This window comes from Hypanus sabinus, chromosome 4, assembly GCF_030144855.1.
Source record: "Hypanus sabinus isolate sHypSab1 chromosome 4, sHypSab1.hap1, whole genome shotgun sequence".
In the NCBI taxonomy this organism is placed as follows: Eukaryota; Metazoa; Chordata; class Chondrichthyes; order Myliobatiformes; family Dasyatidae; genus Hypanus; species Hypanus sabinus.
In genome coordinates, this window is record NC_082709.1 from 117,282,297 (window position 1) to 117,301,802 (window position 19,506).

Genomic DNA, 19,506 nt, shown 5'->3' on the forward strand with positions numbered 1-19,506 from the left:
AGATTTCCAATTATCAATAAATGTGGTGACGTCACTTCCCTCAAAGGCTCAATAGGTAAACACAGCACAGATACACTCAAAGCAGGAAACCAAGAAAATTAAAATACCTTAACAAAAGCGACTGGTACCAGAGGGCATCCAAATACAAGCTTGTTTGCCCAGGCCAAGTACAATAAACTTTCACTAAACTTAGCTGCAGTGCCGGGCTAGGTGAGAATTCTGCCTTTGTTTTAAAATTGGTAATGGCGTTTACCCACATTCCCTTAGGATTGTGTGTGGGTCAGTTGCTTGGTAACACTTCTGGTTCTTAAACTGAAATGATTATTCGAATTGTTTGTAAATTGCAAGTGTTACTTTTTCCATTCTCGTCACTTCCCTACAACAGTGTATTGGGGAAGTGTTGAGTGGGAGACAGACAAAACAGCAGTGAAATTTGTGATGGTAAGGGTCAGAACGAATCACCATGTTTCACACCAGGGTGAATCCTACTTTGTTGAAATAAGGTACTGCTCATATTGCCAGGAGTACAGTAAACTGAAAATGTACAAGTGAAAATCCAAGGGATTTTTTTGTTGAAATTATTTCTGGTGAATGGAGACGTGTGTGACCATTTAGCAAATATGCTAGAAATTCATGCACCAAACACTTCTAAACAAGTTACAGTACATTTAGTGTAAAACAATATTACAGTAGCACAAAGCAGGTGTCTATTCTTTTATAAGGTTGTAAGAAAGATGCAGATTGTCAGAATGGGGCGTATGAAACCACATATGTATAATACCTGCATGAAAGATTTAAAGGGCTGTTCAAATAAAACAGTGGATGGCAGTAACTGCAAGGCACCCAGTCTTCTAATAGGTGTTCACATGATGTCATGAATTATCCATTAATAATCCCTTCGTGTTGCTTGCTGGATGTCAGTGTTCATATTCCTTGTGATCACAGTCAAACAGGATGAGGCATGAGGATGGTCATTTGCTTATTGAGAAATAATGCTGTAACGTATTTCTAATGGGGTAGAATTCTGTCCAATCGTGTCCTTAGTCTGGGTGCAACACCTAATGGTTTTAAGCAACACCAACAGATCAAAAGATGAGGTACTGAACCTTATCTACTTATGATATTCTGCAGTACACAAGTACAACATTTGAAAGAACTCACCGGATAAAGGCAGTTTGAGGAAGGAATTTGCATATGGAACTTCAGATTAGTTAGTGTTTAGTGGACTTGATGCAAAAGGCAGTCTATTTCTCAGATTTTTGGCCAAATCCAGGTATCTAATTTAGTGTAATTTTGCATTTCACAGTTTCCTTTGATGTTGCCCCTTTACCATAGTGAAATGTCAAGAGTACTTCAATTAAGCTATATCAAAAAAGAGCCAAATGAAGTAGCATTGGGATGACCAAAAGCTTGGTTAATGAGGTAGGGTCTTTGTAGAGTCTTACAGAATAAAATTGAGGCAGGGGTTTGGGAAGGAATTTTGGAGTGCAAGACCTTGACAACTAGAAGTGCTATTGCAGATAGTGGATCAAACAGACAATCTGTATTGAGTACTACAGATATCTTATTGATGGTTATAATGTTAAGGATTAGACACAGTGAGGAGGTGCAATTTAAAAATATGGGTGAGAAGTTTAGCGAGGATTTACCCAAACAGAATTCAATGTAGGCTAGTATGATGGGTGGATGTGTCTTGCTGGAAGTTACAATAGAGACAACAGAGTTTTAGTTATCAAGTGGAGGAAGGAGGAGGTCAACTAGGGAATGTGAAGTCTTGAGTTTCCAGTAAGCTTGGCTCAGGTTGCATTCCTGGCAAGCCCAAGTTAGATGCCATTCAAAACAGACAGAAAGCTGCACATTGCCAGTTGGAAATATCATCTACTGAATACATGCAAGTCAAAGGCAGGTTCAGAAATATTTTCAGTTTTATTTCAACAGGTTACCAGCGATCCAAAAATCATTTATCAAGCAGTAGCACTAGGTGCTGTTCAGAATAAAATGTCTTCTACAAACTCTGGCATCTCTATTTAAATTAAAACTCCACATTAAGTATAACCAGGATACAAATATTGCACATTAACACAAGGCAAACATCTGAAAATATTTATACAAATTGGCCATCAGAAGAACCGTTGAACCACAGCATGTCAGGGATTGAATTGAGCAATCCATTTCCAGAAAGTCTCTTCCTTAATGTATAAAATTCTTGTTATTTTGTCGACATAAGCATGAGGATGTAACTTTAAACTACAGCTACAAGTAGTACATTATTGCTATAGCATACAGCTGCTCAAACATTAAATATTCCACCTCAAAAAAGGTAAAACCAAATTTAGGAAAATATAAAATGTATGGAATATTTAGGGAAAAAAGAGAGAATACCCATTTTAATGTTCATATTACCTTCATTGCATTAAAAAGTGGTATCTTCAACATTATCTGCCATATAGTTAATGTATAGTTTAATTTGAAAAAAAAAATGGCAATATTATCAAAAAATGCAACAGATGTTGAGTTATGAGTGAGGAAGATGTGGATCATTTTCTAGGTCTTAGGTGATCAATAACATTCCCAATAACATGGGAAATAAGAAAAATCCACATTAACAAACTCTCAGAAAATTATATTGGCCTTCCTTTTCATTTAAGTTGCCTTTGGGGTTACAACACGTGCAATGGAATCAAGCATGTATTGTGCTTTAAAATGGGGCCAATATTAACCTTGGAAAAGATTTATTATATTACTACTTGTCACACAAAATGGCCAGATCAGATTGTGCTTTAGACAAGTGAATATTTAAATTCAAATATTAATGTTTGCATTGTATCAATGTTTCTAGCTTTGTGTTCAAGTTTTTTAAAAAAATGACAGGATTGAAAGTCTTTGTGTCATATTGGCCCCTACTGTGCTTTCACTTGCAATGTTCCTATCAAAATTTCAATATATATACTGTCCTCACATTTGAGCTCCTGTTATGAGCTGGAAGCTGAAGTCACGTGTGAGGGACTGGTCGAAGGTGCTCCAACTGTGACTCCAGCACAATTCGCTCTTTGTGAACATCCTGCAAGAAATGAATGTTTGTATTACATAATTGCTTCTTTTATGCCACAATGAAGCAATGGACAAGGAAACATTCCCTTTTTTTTGTATTTTCAGAAACTGCATAGATTGAAGAGCCATATTCAAATAAATTTGTTTACCAACTGATGTAATTGGGAGCACTAAACATTAATTTAACAATTTTGCAGGTTATGATCCTTGCACTGAGAAGCAAAGGGGTGGAAAGCCATATAATATTGTTAACATCACCACTCCTTTTACTGTCCTGCAATAAAAACTCGAATGCTAAAACGTAGTGGGCTATATAGTTTATAGTGGAAACTATAATTGGCAAATGTTGGTATTATTAGAGTTCTTTCTTAATGATAAATTATCTTTCCTGATCTCAGGATATTCCTCTGGAGTGTGTTTGGAATGTGATGACTGTCGTAATGTGAGGGTAACAAGGGTCAAGTTGTACACAGCAGTATCCGCAATTTTAATATGTAATAATCTATTTTTATGATCTAGAAATGAATATTGACTGGGTCAGTAAGTAGTACATTCTGCACGAGTCACAGAGATATATACCATGGAAGTTCTCTGTTGGCCCACTGAGTTCATATCAGATACCAAGCATCCATTTTTAAAGTAATCCAACTCTAACCCAGTCCTGACAAAAGGTCTCGGCCCGAAACGTCGACAGCGTTTCTACCTATAGATGCTGCCTGGCCTGCTGTGTTCCACCAGCATTTTGTGTGTGTTGTTGTTCTAACCCATTTTATTCATTTCTCATTTCCAATATAGAGTCAATGCAAGAGGAGAGATGGGTCAAGTAAAGCAAGAGCAGAGTTAAGGAAAACATATAATTTTGCTCAGTATCGCCAGCGTTAGCAGATTATATTTTGGATTTCCAACACCCGTGCTTACTCAATTGCTAATAATAAGCTAGACTCTAATTCATTGTCCAGCTTGATGGGGTTCTGTCTCTTGCTAATGAGTATGCACATATATATCCAAGAATTAAACATCATTTGCTTCTATAATGCTGATGATGTTTGGCAATGTAAATTCTTATATCCTCACTTAAAATGGCAGTTTTGCCATGCTGTAATTATAGCCTCCCACCAATGGAGGCAATGTAGTTTTGAGTGACTTCTTATAATTTCCTTATGGGATGCAGGTGTCACTGGCAAGACCAGTATATATAGTTCATCTTTAATAACCCTTGGTGCAATGCCATTGCTTTGAACTCGCATATGTTGAAGTATTGGCTAATAAATTCCAGGATTTTAACCCAGTAATGATGGACTAACTTCAGAGTTAGAAAGTGTCGCTTGGAAGGAATCTTTCAAGTTGCAGGATTTCCTGGTCATGGGTGTTTTTGTTTGTTTAGATTTTAGAGGTCACAGGTATGGGAGAGGCAGTTGTAAGATATCGACGTACAAATTTAGAGGTCATGCACAATGCAACCAGGATGTAAATTTGAGGAGACACTGAATTTTCAGGGCAGTGAACATGGTGCCAATCAGATAGGCGGCTTCATCCTGGATGGTGCCAAGATTCTTAAGTATTGTTGAAGCTCCACACAATCATGGAAGTGCTGGCTATTCCATTGACTTGCGTCTTGTTTTTTTTGTGTGGAAATGTTTTATAGAGTCAAAAAGTGAGGCAATGGTGAACTCAAAAGATCCATGGTAGAGGCTCAAGGATAGTAATGCCACAGAATAGTTGGACTCTTTTTAGTCAGAGGAAATATGTTTTTCAGTGGCAAGCTGTTACTGGATCAGCTTGAAAATAAAAATCATTTTCACAGTGTGCACTTAAAATTGTTGTTCAACCATTGCTTTAATGGTCCATTAATAAACGATCACTACCTCATTAGCAGTAGGTTGACAGACTCTGTAAGCAGTGGCAGAGCTTCTGATTTTTCAGTTGGAAGCTTTTGCGGCAAATGTTACTTTCACCTCTTCTGAAACATGGGTGCAGATTACACAGAGATAATAGTTGTGTAGATGTCATCTTGGTAAAGTAACAGAGCAGTGGAGCAGTGATTTCACTAACGAGTGGCCTTCATAATGAATTATGTGATCCAGGATGTTTAAAACCACAGACCCAAGGACAATCTAGTAAATAAAATCTCATCAATCTGCAGCATTATCACTGTTCTGCAAATTTTATTTGCCACTACTGAATGACTGCAATATTTGTTATTGAATTTGTAGAACTTGATCACTGGATATCCACCTGAGTTAGTCTGCTCCCCTCCTCTTCAACTTTGATGTCACATACTATTTCTGAAACAGAACTATTGCCTGACAGAGGACGAGACACATTCAAGACCCATTGGTGGCTTGCTCTTTCCAGTTTGTGTTGCCTGCAATAGGTTTCTTGAAATACACATGAAGCATATCCTTCTACTGTGATCTCAGACCATGGGTGAGATGAGAATAACTAGTTCGTCTGGGAGGTAAAAAGCTGGCATCACTCAAGATGTCCATACTAGAGGAGTTGGTGCAGGAGGAACACTACTTCACTGCTGGCCACGGTGCCTGCAGCAAGGATGTTGCTATTAGTCCAGGGATTTTCTAGATTCATTGTTCATTCTACTTCTTGAAGTGTTGCCAGTAAATCACCCAGGCTTTGCATCCCTAGATAGGTGTGTAGTGATGATGATATTCCAGTGTCTGGGTGAATAGTGAAACAAGTTTTAAGGGCAAATGATCTACTCGTAGATAAATCATATGAGGACTCAGGACCTAGAGAGGTTAGAGGGCAAGAGATACATCAACCAGTCCATCTATTTTTATGTAGATCTTGGACAGAAGTGTATCTCAGAGGTTAAGACAGCAAAACAGACAGGAATTTTAGCAACTAATAGACTCCCAGTTGACAGACTGAGGTTGACAGAGAAGATTCCCCTTAGCACCCTCCCCTCAACAGGAGGGTGGGAAAGATGCTGCTTGACCTTCTGAGTTACCCCAGTAGATCTCGTGTTTCTCCAGATTCCAACATCTGCAAAGTCCAAAGAGCAAAGCCAAAGGTCAAAGTCCAGTGCTCGGTGAGTCCGAAGGTCGAAGCCCAAAGATTGAAGTCAGTGAGTCTGGAGGTAGTGGCCTAAAGGTTGTACCCCAAGGTCAGCTTGACCAGAGGTCAGAACCCCAACATCTGTGAGTCTGTGAGGTTGGGCCAGGGACTGGAGGCCTGAAGTCTGAGAAACTAGGGCTAAAGACTGGAGGTCCAGAAATGGCCTGTTCTAGGGTTGGAGGCAGGGGTATGTGCGCGTGTCTGAGTGAGTGAGTGAGTGAGAGAGAGTGTGTGTGTGTGTGTGTGTGTGTGTGCGTTTGTGTGAGAGAGTGTGTGTGTGCGCGTGTCTGAGTGAGTTAGTGAGTGAGAGTGTGTGTGTGAGAGAGAGTGTGTGTGTGTATGTGTGCGTGTGTCTGAGTGAGTTAGTGAGTGAGAGAGTGTGTGTGTGTGTATGTGTGTGAGTGAGAGAGAGTGTGTGTGTGTGTGTGTGTGTGTGTGCGTTTGTGTGAGAGAGTGTGTGTGTGCGCGTGTCTGAGTGAGTTAGTGAGTGAGAGTGTGTGTGTGAGAGAGAGTGTGTGTGTGTATGTGTGCGTGTGTCTGAGTGAGTTAGTGAGTGAGAGAGTGTGTGTGTGTGTATGTGTGTGTGTGAGAGAGAGAGTGAGTGTGTGTGTGTGTGAGAGAGAGAGTGAGTGTGTGTGCGTGTGTCTGAGTGAGTTAGTGAGTGAGAGAGTGTGTGTGTGTGTATGTGTGTGTGTGAGAGAGAGAGTGAGTGTGTGTGTGTGTGAGAGAGAGAGTGAGTGTGTGTGTGTGAGAGAGAGAGTGAGTGTGTGTGTGCGTGTGTCTGAGTGAGTTAGTGAGTGAGAGAGTGTGTGTGTGTATGTGTGTGTGTGAGAGAGAGAGTGAGTGTGTGTGTGTGTGAGAGAGAGAGTGAGTGTGTGTGTGCGTGTGTCTGAGTGAGTGAGTGAGAGTGTGTGTGTGTGTATGTGTGTGTGTGAGAGAGAGAGTGAGTGTGTGTGTGTGTGTGTGTGTCTGAGTGAGTGAGTGAGAGTGTGTGTGTGTGTATGTGTGTGTGTGAGAGAGAGAGTGAGTGTGTGTGTGCGTGTGTCTGAGTGAGTGAGTGAGTGAGAGTGTGTGTGTGTGCATGTGTGTGTGTGTGTGTGTGTGTGCGTGTGCATGCCTGATGGGAAAAGGACTTGTTTTATTGTTGCCGTTGCTTGTGTTGTTGGGCTGCATGCTGTGGGCATGCTATGTTGCCACTGGAACGTGTGGTGACACTTGCAGTTTGCTCCCCCCCAATATCCTTGAGCATGTTGGCTGTTAACAGAAACAACACAATGTGACACGTGATAAATAAATTTGAATCTGATAAATCAGAGGTCAAAATCAGTACAAACGCATCACAGCAGCTTCCATCCATTTGGGTCACTTTGTTAGAAGGTAACAAACTATTGTTAACTCCAAAATGCTAATTCATTTTAGATTAATTGCCCGTTTAAGTACTTTTTTCTTGTTAGTGGAAATATTGATTAATGGGGCTCAGCAGTATAAGTAATTCCCCTTTTAGCATGCCGTCTAGGAAACCAGGTTTTGATGATGTTGTCATTAGTTTTTGGGTTCTAACAGAGAATATTGAAAAGCAACCGAGAAAGCAAAGGGCAAATCATTTTCCCTTCACACCAAGAGTATAGGGGCAACTTGGGGCACCCTTGCTACCAGTCCATGTTAGGTAGCAGCGACCAATGAGCAACAAGGAGTCTAACTTCCTTCCTAAAGCTTTGCCTCAATGTGTAATAGGGTACTCAAGAGATCCCCTGAACTGACTGAGAGTTAGTTTTGTGGCAGAGGGAGCTGTAACCACTGGTTTAGACTTCATTTCTCAAAGTTCAGTCAGATTACTGCAATATAACTCTTCCTAGTTATTTTCTTTTTAAAAAGTAATATACTCATCCCATTTATTTTATGATCAATGTGGATTTTAGTGTTTTCTTTAATTCTCTTTTTCCTGCGTGTGGGTATTTTGCTGGATGGCTTCCCACAGGAATCAGTCTCTGCATTACCTTATTAAGCAGCTATTTTTCATCCAATGTGTGATTCGGTCACAGAAAGCACAGAAGGAGAGTCCAATCCTGCCCTCATGTGGAATCCACAATGCATGGGTTTTACAGTGATCAAGAGTGGAAACTTGTATTGATTTGTTTCAGCGTGAATGGTCTGCTTAGGCATTGTTATATAGATTTATTTTCTTCTTCCTGAAGCAAAACTGATGCATTACCTCGGCAAGTGTCCTTGTTGAAATCAGTCAGTTGTATCTTGTGATCTCAAATACAAGAAAATCTGCAGATGCTGGAAATCCAAAGCAACACACTCAAAATGCTGGAGGCAGCATCTATGGAAAAGAGTAAACAGTCGACCCTGTCCTTTCCTGTCAGATTCCTCCTTCTTCAGCCCCTTATCTCTTTCACCAATCAACTTCTCAGCTCTTAACCTCTCCCAGTTTCACCTGTCACCTTGTATTTCATCTTCCCCTCCCCCCACCTTCTTGGGCTGACTCCTTCCCCCTTCCCTTCCAGTCCTGAAGAAGGGTCTCAGCCCAGAACGTTGACTGTTTACTCTTTTCCATCGATGCTCAGGCAACTTGTGTGTCTTGTGATCTTCTAGAGTGGCCAGCTCTCTCATTTCAAAAAAAGCAGCAGGAAATTCAAGCGCTCAAGATGTTAAAGTAAATCAAATCTCAATTGTCTGCAGGAATCAAAGGGATATCCAACTCTCTGACAATAATAAAGAAAATGGCAAGATGCCTGTTTTCATATTCACACATGAGGAGAAGCTAACAAAGTGTCAGTGGCTTCAATGAGAAAATGCTAATGAATTACAGCAACCAATTAGGAAGAAAATTGTTATGCTCAGCTAGATTAAAAGAAGATTGATGTACAAAGGTAAGTTAGTCTTGTTGCGATTATAAAAGACCTTAGTGAAATCACACATGGAATATTGTCTACTGCACTGGTGTCTTATTCCAAGGAAGTAAACATTACTGCCCTGAAGATGTGTGGTGTAGATTTACTAGATTATTTCCTGGGATAAGAAAAAATGTTGAATGTAGAGAATAAACAGAATAAGACAAAAGAAACAGGAAGCTGATCTCACAGAAATAAGTAAGAATCTCCGGGAACCTGAAGGGCTAGAACTTGGAGGCTGTTTCCTTTGGCTTAGGAGTCTCAAACTAGTGCTCATAGTCTCAGTATACAAAATAAAAAGTGTCATTTTTATAGTCAAAGCTCCCCCCTCCCCCTGCCCATTGTGGAAATGTCAAATAGCAGAGCGCAGAGGTTTAAAGTGAGAGGGGGAAAGTTTAAAGGGGATCTTTGTGGTAAGTTTTTTTTGTATGTAGAGAGAGGTAGATACCTGGAACACTTTGCAAGGGAAGGTGGTAGAAACAAGTACAACAACAATAATTAAGAGACACTTAAATGGATACATACAAAAAAGACCAGAGGGATATGGACCATATGCAAATAGATGGGATGATATCCAGGAACCCGAAAGCTGTTCACCCTTTCCACTCAATGAGGACTGTTGTGTGTTCTCCGACTTCCCCTTCCTAAAGTCCACAATTAATTCCTTGGTCTTGCTGACACCACTCAACCGGCCAATCTACACTCAGTGGCTATTTTATTTTGTACACCTGCTTATTAATGCAAATTTCTAATCAGCCAATTATGTGGCAATAACTCAATGCATAAATGCATTCAGACGTATTCAAGATGTTCAGTTGTTGCTCAGACTAACATTGAAATGATGAAGTAAAGTGATCTATGTAACTTTGACTATGGAATGACTGTTGGTGCCAGACAGGGAGGTTCGAGTATCTCAAAATCTGCTGCTGCCCTACGACTTTCACATAAAACAATCCGTAGAACTTACAGAGAACGGTGCACAAAACATTGAGTGAGCAGCAGATATATGGGTGAACCAGGTCAATGGGAATGGCCAGACTGGTTCAAGCTGACAGGAAGGTGGCAGTAACATAAGTAACCATGTGTTACAACAGTGATTATTCCACGACATGTTGAACCTTGAAGTGGATGGGTTACAGCAGCATAATATACACTCAGTGGCCACTTTATTATGTACAGTACTGTGCAAAGGTCTTGGGCACATATATAAAGCTAGGGTGCCAAAGACTTCTACACAGTACTGTATTTGTCAACGTGGAGCGAACAGCGGGTTTGTAGATTTAGCGGGAGCAAAGGATGTTGGGAATGGTGAGGGTGGAACGCTGCAGGAGGGGTGTGGGACAGGTGGCAGAGGAGGAGTGCAGACACAGCCAGGCCTGAGACACCAGGCAAGATAATTTGATTTCAAACAATTGGTTTATTGATCATTACAGAATGTCACCCTGGTGCTTCCCTCTCCCTCCCTATTTTCCTAACCATGATTCTCTGCTCCCTGTCCCCTTCCCATTCACTCACTAGAGACCCATATCAAAATCAGGTTTATCATCACTCACACGTGTCATGAAATTTGTTTTGCTTTGTAGCAGTATAATGAAATACATAAAATTTGTTACAGTACTTTACAAAAATCTTAGCCAGCCTAGCTATATACTGTATCTGTTCCCAAGACTTTTGTACAGTACTGTAACAAATAAAGTGGCCACTGAGTGTACCTTGTAAGCCTCCTTGTTGCCATCTGAGATTTTACCATGAGAGGTTTCAACTGCAATTTTACACATGGTGTTTAAAGAATGGGGGAGAAGGAACACGAGACTGCATGGACCTCTTGTTATGTTGTGACCAGATTCATACTAAACATGTATTCTCAGAATGAAAACCCCAGCCTATCCACATTCACTTATACCGCCTCAACTAATATGAGCCCTGTGACACTAATCTGTGCCACAGAATAAAATTATTGACATAAAAATGATGGGACAAAGTGAGTTGTAAAAATTAAATTTTCAGTGCATTTGGAAAATCAAATTCTGGTTTTTCTTCATGGCTCAGCTTGGGTGTCTTACCTTGAATTGTTGCTGCAATTCCCCATTTAACCTGACCAGGATCATGTTAGCCTCCTTGTTTTTACGAATCGCTGTCTGAATTGATTTTTTCTGTTTGGATGATATTCTGTAAGAAATATTAAAATATCAGAATGAATGTTGAGCATTTAATAATCTTCACCAAAAGACAAAGAATCATATCCAAACACTAATGTACTCTAAAGATGGGGATTTTAAAAGCTCAGATCCAGCCTCAGAGATGATGGGATTGATTGTTCCTCATTTCACCCCTCCCTCTGTGCTTTAAATGACTGTTTAGTTGGAACTGTTCATTTCTTGCTGATCCAGGGTTATATTTTTCCATGACTGTGCAGCTAAGGATTAATATCTAACTCACAAAGCAGCTAGTGCACTCCGCAGATATTAATCTTAGGTCAAGCAAAGGTCAGAATCAGCATCAGCCAATGAATGGCGGATTTATCCTGTACCATTCGTCCATAATGAGTCCATTTTTTGTGTTCTTCTTTCAATGCTAATAAAACTGAGCTTGAAAGGAGATTTCTTATCAATGCACAGTATGCAGACACAGCTGGGCTGGGGCCACCTAAGACTAGTTTCGGTGACCTTCGCCCTTATATGAGATTTGACAACACTCTGTCCACTAATCTGGGGTATACAATCTATATAGCAACTCTGTTGCTTTCTGGTTATTAGAAGTACAACTATATTTAAGGAATAGTTGTAAATTTTGTTTAAAACTCATAAAAAGTCTCAGGCACTAACATTGCTGGACAATTGTGAAATTACACAGTTTAAAGGAAGCACAGAAAGTACTTTTGTGACTGATGTGGTTTGTCATTTGGTCCAGAAGCTGTGATCCTTTGGGTTAACTGCTCCTGACACTCTCCCTGGTCTTTCGGTCGAAGCTTTCTGCGAAGAGGTTTCAGTGGAGGTTGGCGATGTGACGTATCCTTTGTTGGAAGGAAAAAGAATAAAGCTGTTTGTTGCTTATATTCGTATCACGATCTTTGTCTGCTATCTTATTCCCTTTGAAGCCCTCCCCACCCCACATTAAAAGACATGCGTGGGAGAACAGTAGAAAATTTGGAGCAGGAAGAGGTCCATTCAGCTGTGACAGCAGATCCACTCAGGCTCGAGGACAACAGTTGTGGTTTAAGTCCTTCTCCACTATACAGGCGTCACAGGCCAGTGAGGGAGTGCTGATATAAGCTTTGGAGATATTAAACCAAAGCGCAGTCTACATTTCAGTTCAATGTTTAAAACCCCAGGAGCTCTCCATAATGCCACAAGCAATAATTAACTCTCAACCAGCATCACACAATGACTTTCCTGTCAACGTGACTTGATTGTTTGTGGAATCTTGCAGTGCTCAAGGAGCAACTGTGCTTCCGCCACTGGAAAAGTACTTCTGCGATTATCAACTACTTTCTGATGTTCCTGATTGATGAATCACTGTGGGTATGCAGTCATTCAGAGGATTTCCCACATACTATGTACACTAGAACAGCCTGTACACATCCAATCATTTGTCTTCCTGAGGTAACCAACTAACCACAACTAATCCAGATAGTCTGAGTTGGACCCATTGACCCTAAAGAGACACCTGTGGCCCTGGGATAAAGATCTGTTGCTCCGTTTGCTTGTACTGGAGGAATGGGGTTGAAGGGGTGGGTGGTTGGGAAATAGCTGCTGAAAGCTGGACTTGATGGGTGTTGTTTATGCAAACGATGTATTCAGAGGATAGAGATAATACACTCATACACAGTGATTTGTCTCAAGCCTTGGGAGGAGTTCTTAGTTCCCATTCTTTTCCAGCAAGGCCCTAACCTTGTAACCTTCAATAACCCAAGACCCGATGAAACGTTAAATATCCAAATAAGGCTGTGAATGAAACAATTTCCTTCAGAAACACAAGAAAGTCTGCAGATGCAGGAAATCCAAAGCAACGTACACAAAATGCTGGAGGAACTTGGCAGGTCAGGCAGCGTGTATGGAAGTGAATCGATAGTTGACGTTTCAGGCCAAGGACCTTCTTAATGACTGAGAAGGAAGAGGGGAGATGCCAGAATAAAAAAGTGGGGGCAGGGGAAGGGAGCTAGCTAGAACGTGACAGGTGAAGCCAGGTGGGTGGGAAAGGTCGGGGGCTGGAGAAGGAGGAATCTGATAGGAGAGGAGAATAGGGGGGGGGGGGAAGTAATAGGCAGGTGAGAAAAGGTAAAAGGTCAGAGTAGGGGACAGAGAAATGAGGGGAGAATTTGTTTACCAGAAGGTTGAAGGTTACTCATTTGGAATATAATACGTTGTTCCTCCACCCTGAGGGTGGCCTCATCTTGGCACGGGATTGAGAACTGGAAGTAAAATGTTTGGCCATTGGGAAATGGAGAAGATGTGGGCGAGGGCAGGATCAATAATGGAGGGTGGGAAAACCTCCCTTAAAGGAGGAGGACATCTCTGATGTCCTGGAGCAAAAGGCCATGATCTGGGAACACATGCAGTGGAGATGAAGAAACTGAGAAAAGGGAATAGCATTTTTATAGGGGATAGGGTAGGAAGAGGTTTTGTCGAGACAGCAGTGGGAATCTGTAGGTTTATAAAAGATGTCAGTTCCTTCAGCCCCTGCAGTGTGAGAAGAGGCAAACTTGGAGCTCTGTGTTTTCTCATAGCTCCACTGATCCTGACTTCCGATATGGTCTGCGTTTGCTTTCTCCTACATCCCAAAGATGTGTGGGTTGGTAGGTTGCATGGCCACAGTAAACTGCCCCAAGTGTGTGGGAGAGTGGTAAAACTGGGGGAGGGAGGACACTGGGAAGGTATGAAGAACAAAAAATATTTGTGTAGGATTGGTGTAAACGGGAGCTTGATGACTGCATGAACTTGGTAGCTGGTGCCTGTTTCTGTGCCATATACTTCTATAGCTAAATTATCTTTCCTTGCCCAGTCTCTTTCCCCTGGGCCCTGTGGTGTCAGAACTGTCATCATCTTTTCATAAGCTGAAGATGAGGGAAATCTGATGAAGTCCATTCATATCACAGTTGTTGACATGTCTGTAACTAGATTATCTGCACCCAATACAAGGGGTCAGTGCCCAAGTATTACTGGTGCAGAAACTAAGAAAATCACTCTAGACAAAGGTTAATTAACACTAGTTACTATGTGGGCTAAAAAAATAAGGAAGTAGGATTGCTCTGTTAAAGCTAAATAACATTTGACTCTCTTTATGGAAGTCTTTGGTGCAAGAATAGAGAGGGTTCTTGAGAGCTGCAGAGTTGATGTTACATACACAGATGCAAAATAACAGTTTTCAGGAGTTGCAGATTTCATAAACATAGTGATAGCCTACAGAATGGCAAAATAGGCAGATGGAGTGGAAGTGAATTTCCAACATGCAGTTTGATACAATGGACAATGCCATTTGATAGGAAAAATGTTAATAGAGGTAACAAATAAATGGTCCAATTTCAAAGGGTGTTCAAGAATAGTGACACTTGAGGATGAATGAAAACAATTTTTTGAGATGGTGCAATAAATTAAGGAGGTTGTTTAACTAAAGGTCAAGTATCAAAACATTATATTAAGCCTTTATAAAATATAGTTCGTTCATCAGCTGCTGCCATACTTTGGGATGAATGTCAAGGATCTACTCTAAGGGCAGAGGGTTATATTAGAATAATAATAGACATTAAACACTTCAGTCATGTGAATACAACCGAAAAAGTCAAGGAAATGACTTGCTAATAGCCATTCCATTATTTTAATCAGGCTGCTACCAAAGTGACTGTGAAGACCGGTGCATTGAGCATCGTGAGGGATGACCATTGGGTCATGATACTCCTGGTCCTGAACTTCAACTTGTGAAGAAGTTTTGACTTCTCTTAATGGGGGGGGGGGGGGGGCATACACCAAGTGAGCTCTTGCTCCAACTGCAAGGAGGTCTGAGATGACTGGGGACCTGTTGCATCAACGTTACCATATGTGCAAGCACACGGTTTGCAGTTCTCTCGTCCACACACATCACTCTTTGTCACCAATCAACCCCCTTGCTCATACATACAGATTCACCTGACCAGTCACTACCCTCTTATGCGCCTGCCTGCAACACTCTATCCCCTCTCTCCAGCCTAGCCCACTGGCCTTCCTTCGATGAGGCGGCAGCTGCCTGCTCCATGCTGGTAGTATGCATTCTTCCACTGAACTGCAGAGCAGCTATTGATTCACAGGATATGTTTTATTGGTTAGCAGGGGTAAACAAGTCTTCACTCAATCATTGTGTCATAGGCTTGCAAATTATTAATAAAAAAAAGCAGCAACAAAATACAGCAGAATACAATTTGCTGTAGAACATCCAGTCTTTCTCAAATTTGAAAATAATTAACCAGGCACAGACCTATGCCAATACATTCAAGTATATCTAGCCTCAAGATGGGGTCACTAAAGATAAATTTCATGTTGGCTCATTCTGTCAGTTAACAGAACCTCTTTATCATGGCCTCAAAATACAGAATGAACCAGGCAAATGACCCATGAAATATCCTCCACTGAAGCTTAACCAGGAACAAAGGAAATTACAGACGACCTTGCCAACATCAAATAAAGCTGGCAAATAAAAAGTAAAATCAAACTGGAGCAATTCCAACTAACCTTAACAGAAGAACTCTTTTCTTCTCCAAGATTGCTCGGTTTGTTTACCAACTCTGTCAATGGTCCTTTCCTTGCCTGCAAGGAGATGAAATAGGAGCAGGTGATGCATGTTCAGCCCTTTAAGCATAAGAACAATCATGCATACATTCATTTCATTTCCTGAGGTCTAGTCCAGGATTAGTTGGCATACCAATATACCAGTCCACATTCACAATACAGTGCCGTGCAAAAGTATTCATCCCCCTCAACTACTTTCACATTTCACTGTCTCATTCTCTAAATCTAAAATATATTGAGGTAGGATTTTTAAGATGATCTACAAAACATTGTGGATCATGTCAAATCAAAAGAAAAATTCCAAAATGTGTCAACAGTTTACTAAAAATTGAAAACCAAGATTGTGAGGGTGGAAAAATATTCATCCCCTTTGTAATTACTACACTAGCTTTCCTCAGGTGCAATACTGTATATTACCTTACCAACTCATGCTTTGAATGAATTAATATGAATAAATACCCCTTCACTCTGTGAGTTCCAACAGTATAGTAGATTTTCAACAGACCAAACCAATATGAAGACAAGACAGCATTCAAGACAAGTCAAGTCAAGGAAATTATACTAGAGAAGCACAAGGGTACAAGACAATCTCCAAGGCAATGAACGTACCTTGGAGCTCAGTGCAGTCCATCATGAAAAAGTGGAAAAATATGAAACTACAGCCATTTTGCCTAGGTCAAGCTGCCTCTCTACATTTAGTCGCTGGAGAAGATAGGCACTTGTAAGACAGGCCAACAGTCACTTTGAATGAGCCCCAGAAGTCGGTGGTTGCAAATGGAGATGAAGTTCATGGCTCCACAGTCTCCAAGGCCTTGCACTAAAGGGGTGGTTATGACAGAGTGACAAGGAAGAAGCCTTGGCTGAAAAAAAAAACATATCCTTGCCCATCAAGACAAAGTATCACTTAGAAGATACTGAAAAGATGTGGATGAAGGTTTTGTGGCTGAATAAGACTAAAGTGGAACTTATTAGCCTCAACAGTAAGTGTAAAGTATAGTGGAAGTAGCATTAAGCTACAGGGGCTGTGTATCTGGTCAGGATTGAAGGGAAGATGAATGCTGCTAAATACAAAGAGATCTCGGACAAAAACCTGCTAGCCTCTGCCAGAAAGCTTAAACTGGGAAGGAAATTAATCTTTTAGTAAGACAATGACCCAAAGCACACTACCAGAGCTACCAGAGTGGTTTCAGATGAAGGAAATTGATGTCTTTTAGTGGCCCAGTCAGAGTTCTGACCTTAATTGGACTAAACATCTATGACGAGACCTCAAAAGATTGTTGTCCATCACTACTCCCCGACTAACCTGGCATAACTTGAGCAATTCTGTGAGGAAGAATGGGCAAATCTTGCTCCATCACACTGTGCAAAGCTAATAGGAACTTATCTTAACAGACTACTGGTTGTAATAGCTGTGAGAGGTTGTTCAACTAAATACTGAGCAAAAGGGGATGAATACTTTTGAACTGCTGACATTTCAGTTTTTGAATTTTTAATTTTCATACTTTACAATTTTCCCTGTTTTTGTACTGTGTAAAAAAAGAGCATGTGATCCACAAATAAATATTATCAGTTAAATCCTGGTTGTAATGCTCATTTCTGTGAACATAGGTTGTGGGCTGAATACAAGACACTGTAATCTGGATCAGTCAGCAAACAGTACAGAAGAAAAGCATCAGTCAATAAATTATTTCAGTAGACCTGCATGAAAAAGGCAACCACATTTCAAGTTTGCAGGAAAAGGAAGAAAATAAATTAAATTTAAATAGCACCATTCCCAGCCACAATTGTCCCATACAACCCGATGGAACTGATGTTACTAAGGCAAATATACAGCCTGTTTGCACAATGTGACAATAAAAAACCATGCCTCACTTATTCTTACTCAAAAGAAGCACATGACCCAAGAGAAAGATTTTAATATAAATTATTCAGGAATACAAGTAATAAAAAAATTCACTGACTAAAATGAAGTTACCAAACAAAAATACAAGAGCATGAAAAGACCGGGTTCCTGTTTTGGTGGTGCTGAGTGGATTGGGTTAGCAGGAAGAATTTGGGCCCAGCTGTCAGGAACACTTCTCTGGTCTTCTTGCTGTTCTCCAATTGCCTCTATGTGGGCTTAATGCCTCACCTGAATGACGAGACATTTGTTGAGCAGCACTCTGTCAACGTTACAATTCAGTATCAACCTAGATTTTGGACTGTGACTAGTGATGAGACCGGTAACCAAAGGAAATATTAGCCTTACAACTCCTATATGTAGCATCCACACCAGGTGGTCTCAAGGCTCATTGCAAAGCATTCCTCCTTTTCAGCCCTCAATTTTGATGAGCTAATTTGCTTTCACGAGTCTCCTGCATCTTGGACGGAGAGGATGGGCAGGTGACACACTGCTTGGCCACATTATTGTCTTTTCAATGTCCCTAATGAATCTACCTCTACCATCACCCCTGGCAGTGCATTCCACTCCGTGTAAAAAAAAATTCCTTTGGCATCTCCCCTTTACTTTTCTCCAATCATCTTAAAATCATGCCCTCTTGGGTTGATCTGTTCTGAGACAAAAAATGTGCTAGCTGTCCTCTCTATTAATGCCTCTTACCTTATACATCTCTGTCAAGTCACCTCTCATCCTCCTACACTCTAAAGAGAAAAAACCCTAGTGAGCTCAACCTTTCCTCACATGTTCTCTATTTCAGGCAGTATTGTGGTAAATCCTGTCTGCATTCTCTCTAAAGCTTTCACATCCTTCCTATCATGAGGCAACCAGAACTAAACACAACACTCCGTGTGGTCTAACCAGAGTTTTATATAAATACCAAAAGACCAGGGAGAAAGTTAGGATCTAAATCTGGCATTAAACTCCATAAACTGTCCCTTCAATCTCAAGCTCCGTCCTGACAGGCCCTGCATGTTTTTAAAATCTGGTTCTAAACTCCATAAGCAATGGTCTCAGTGATCCCAAGCTCTGCGGAAAGTCCCGACAGGCCCAACTAGCTTTTTAAATCTGGCACTAAAATCCACAAGTAACTGTCGTCATGATCTCAAGCTCCCCAGAAAGTCCTGACAGGCCCCACTCACTTTTAAAATCTGATGCTGAACTCTAAAAGCAACTGTCCTTGCAATCTCAAGCTCTGCAAAATGTTGACAGGTCCTACTTGTCCCAACAGGCCCTTTAGTGATCGCCCTTCTCAGTGATGCAAAACTTATGTGCTTTTACTCATTTCTATAACAAATGACTAATAAAAACCATATAACTGCTAAAATCCACATCTTTCAGTCTTCTGCTCGGACAGCTGGTACTTCATGAGAAAATAAAACTGATTTATTCACTTCTAAGTAATAGTCCTCTTGTTTTGAAGTGGTGAATCACGTTTCCTTTTCCTTTGACTTCCTCTCTGTAGTTAATACAGCAGTCATGTTTCAACAAATAACAACATAACAAGCTATTAACAACATTAATAGCTTGTCCCCAGGGATTTCAACTACCAGATTAGTGTAGAGACTTCAGGGTGGCTTCCCTTGCAGCAAAAAGTTTGAGAGGAAATTTGATGGTGTAGGACATTGTGATGGGTTTAGACAAGGCAGGTAAAGGAGAAGCAAAACCGTTGATGGATGGTTCATAAGAGGTCCATTGAATTTAAAAAATGGCTTAAAGATTCAAGATTCAAAAACTTTATTGTCATTCTAACCGTACATTAGCTCTGCAGAGCAGAATGAGACAGTGT

The 19,506-nt window shown here is 40.7% G+C and overlaps 1 protein-coding gene across 1 annotated transcript in view; it reads right to left on the minus strand.

The window, feature by feature from the left end:
- Positions 1-1,949: 1,949 nt before the first annotated feature.
- The window catches only part of reps2 (RALBP1 associated Eps domain containing 2), a 228,725-nt gene continuing 211,168 nt past the window's right edge, over positions 1,950-19,506 (minus strand). Inside the window, exons 16-19 of the mRNA XM_059968006.1 lie at positions 15,725-15,799; positions 11,900-12,036; positions 11,087-11,192; positions 1,950-3,061 (exon numbers count right to left, since the gene is read on the minus strand). Coding sequence (XP_059823989.1) covers positions 2,993-3,061; positions 11,087-11,192; positions 11,900-12,036; positions 15,725-15,799 — 387 coding nt within the window. The 3' untranslated portion in view covers positions 1,950-2,992. The remainder of the gene's footprint in view (positions 3,062-11,086; positions 11,193-11,899; positions 12,037-15,724; positions 15,800-19,506) is intronic.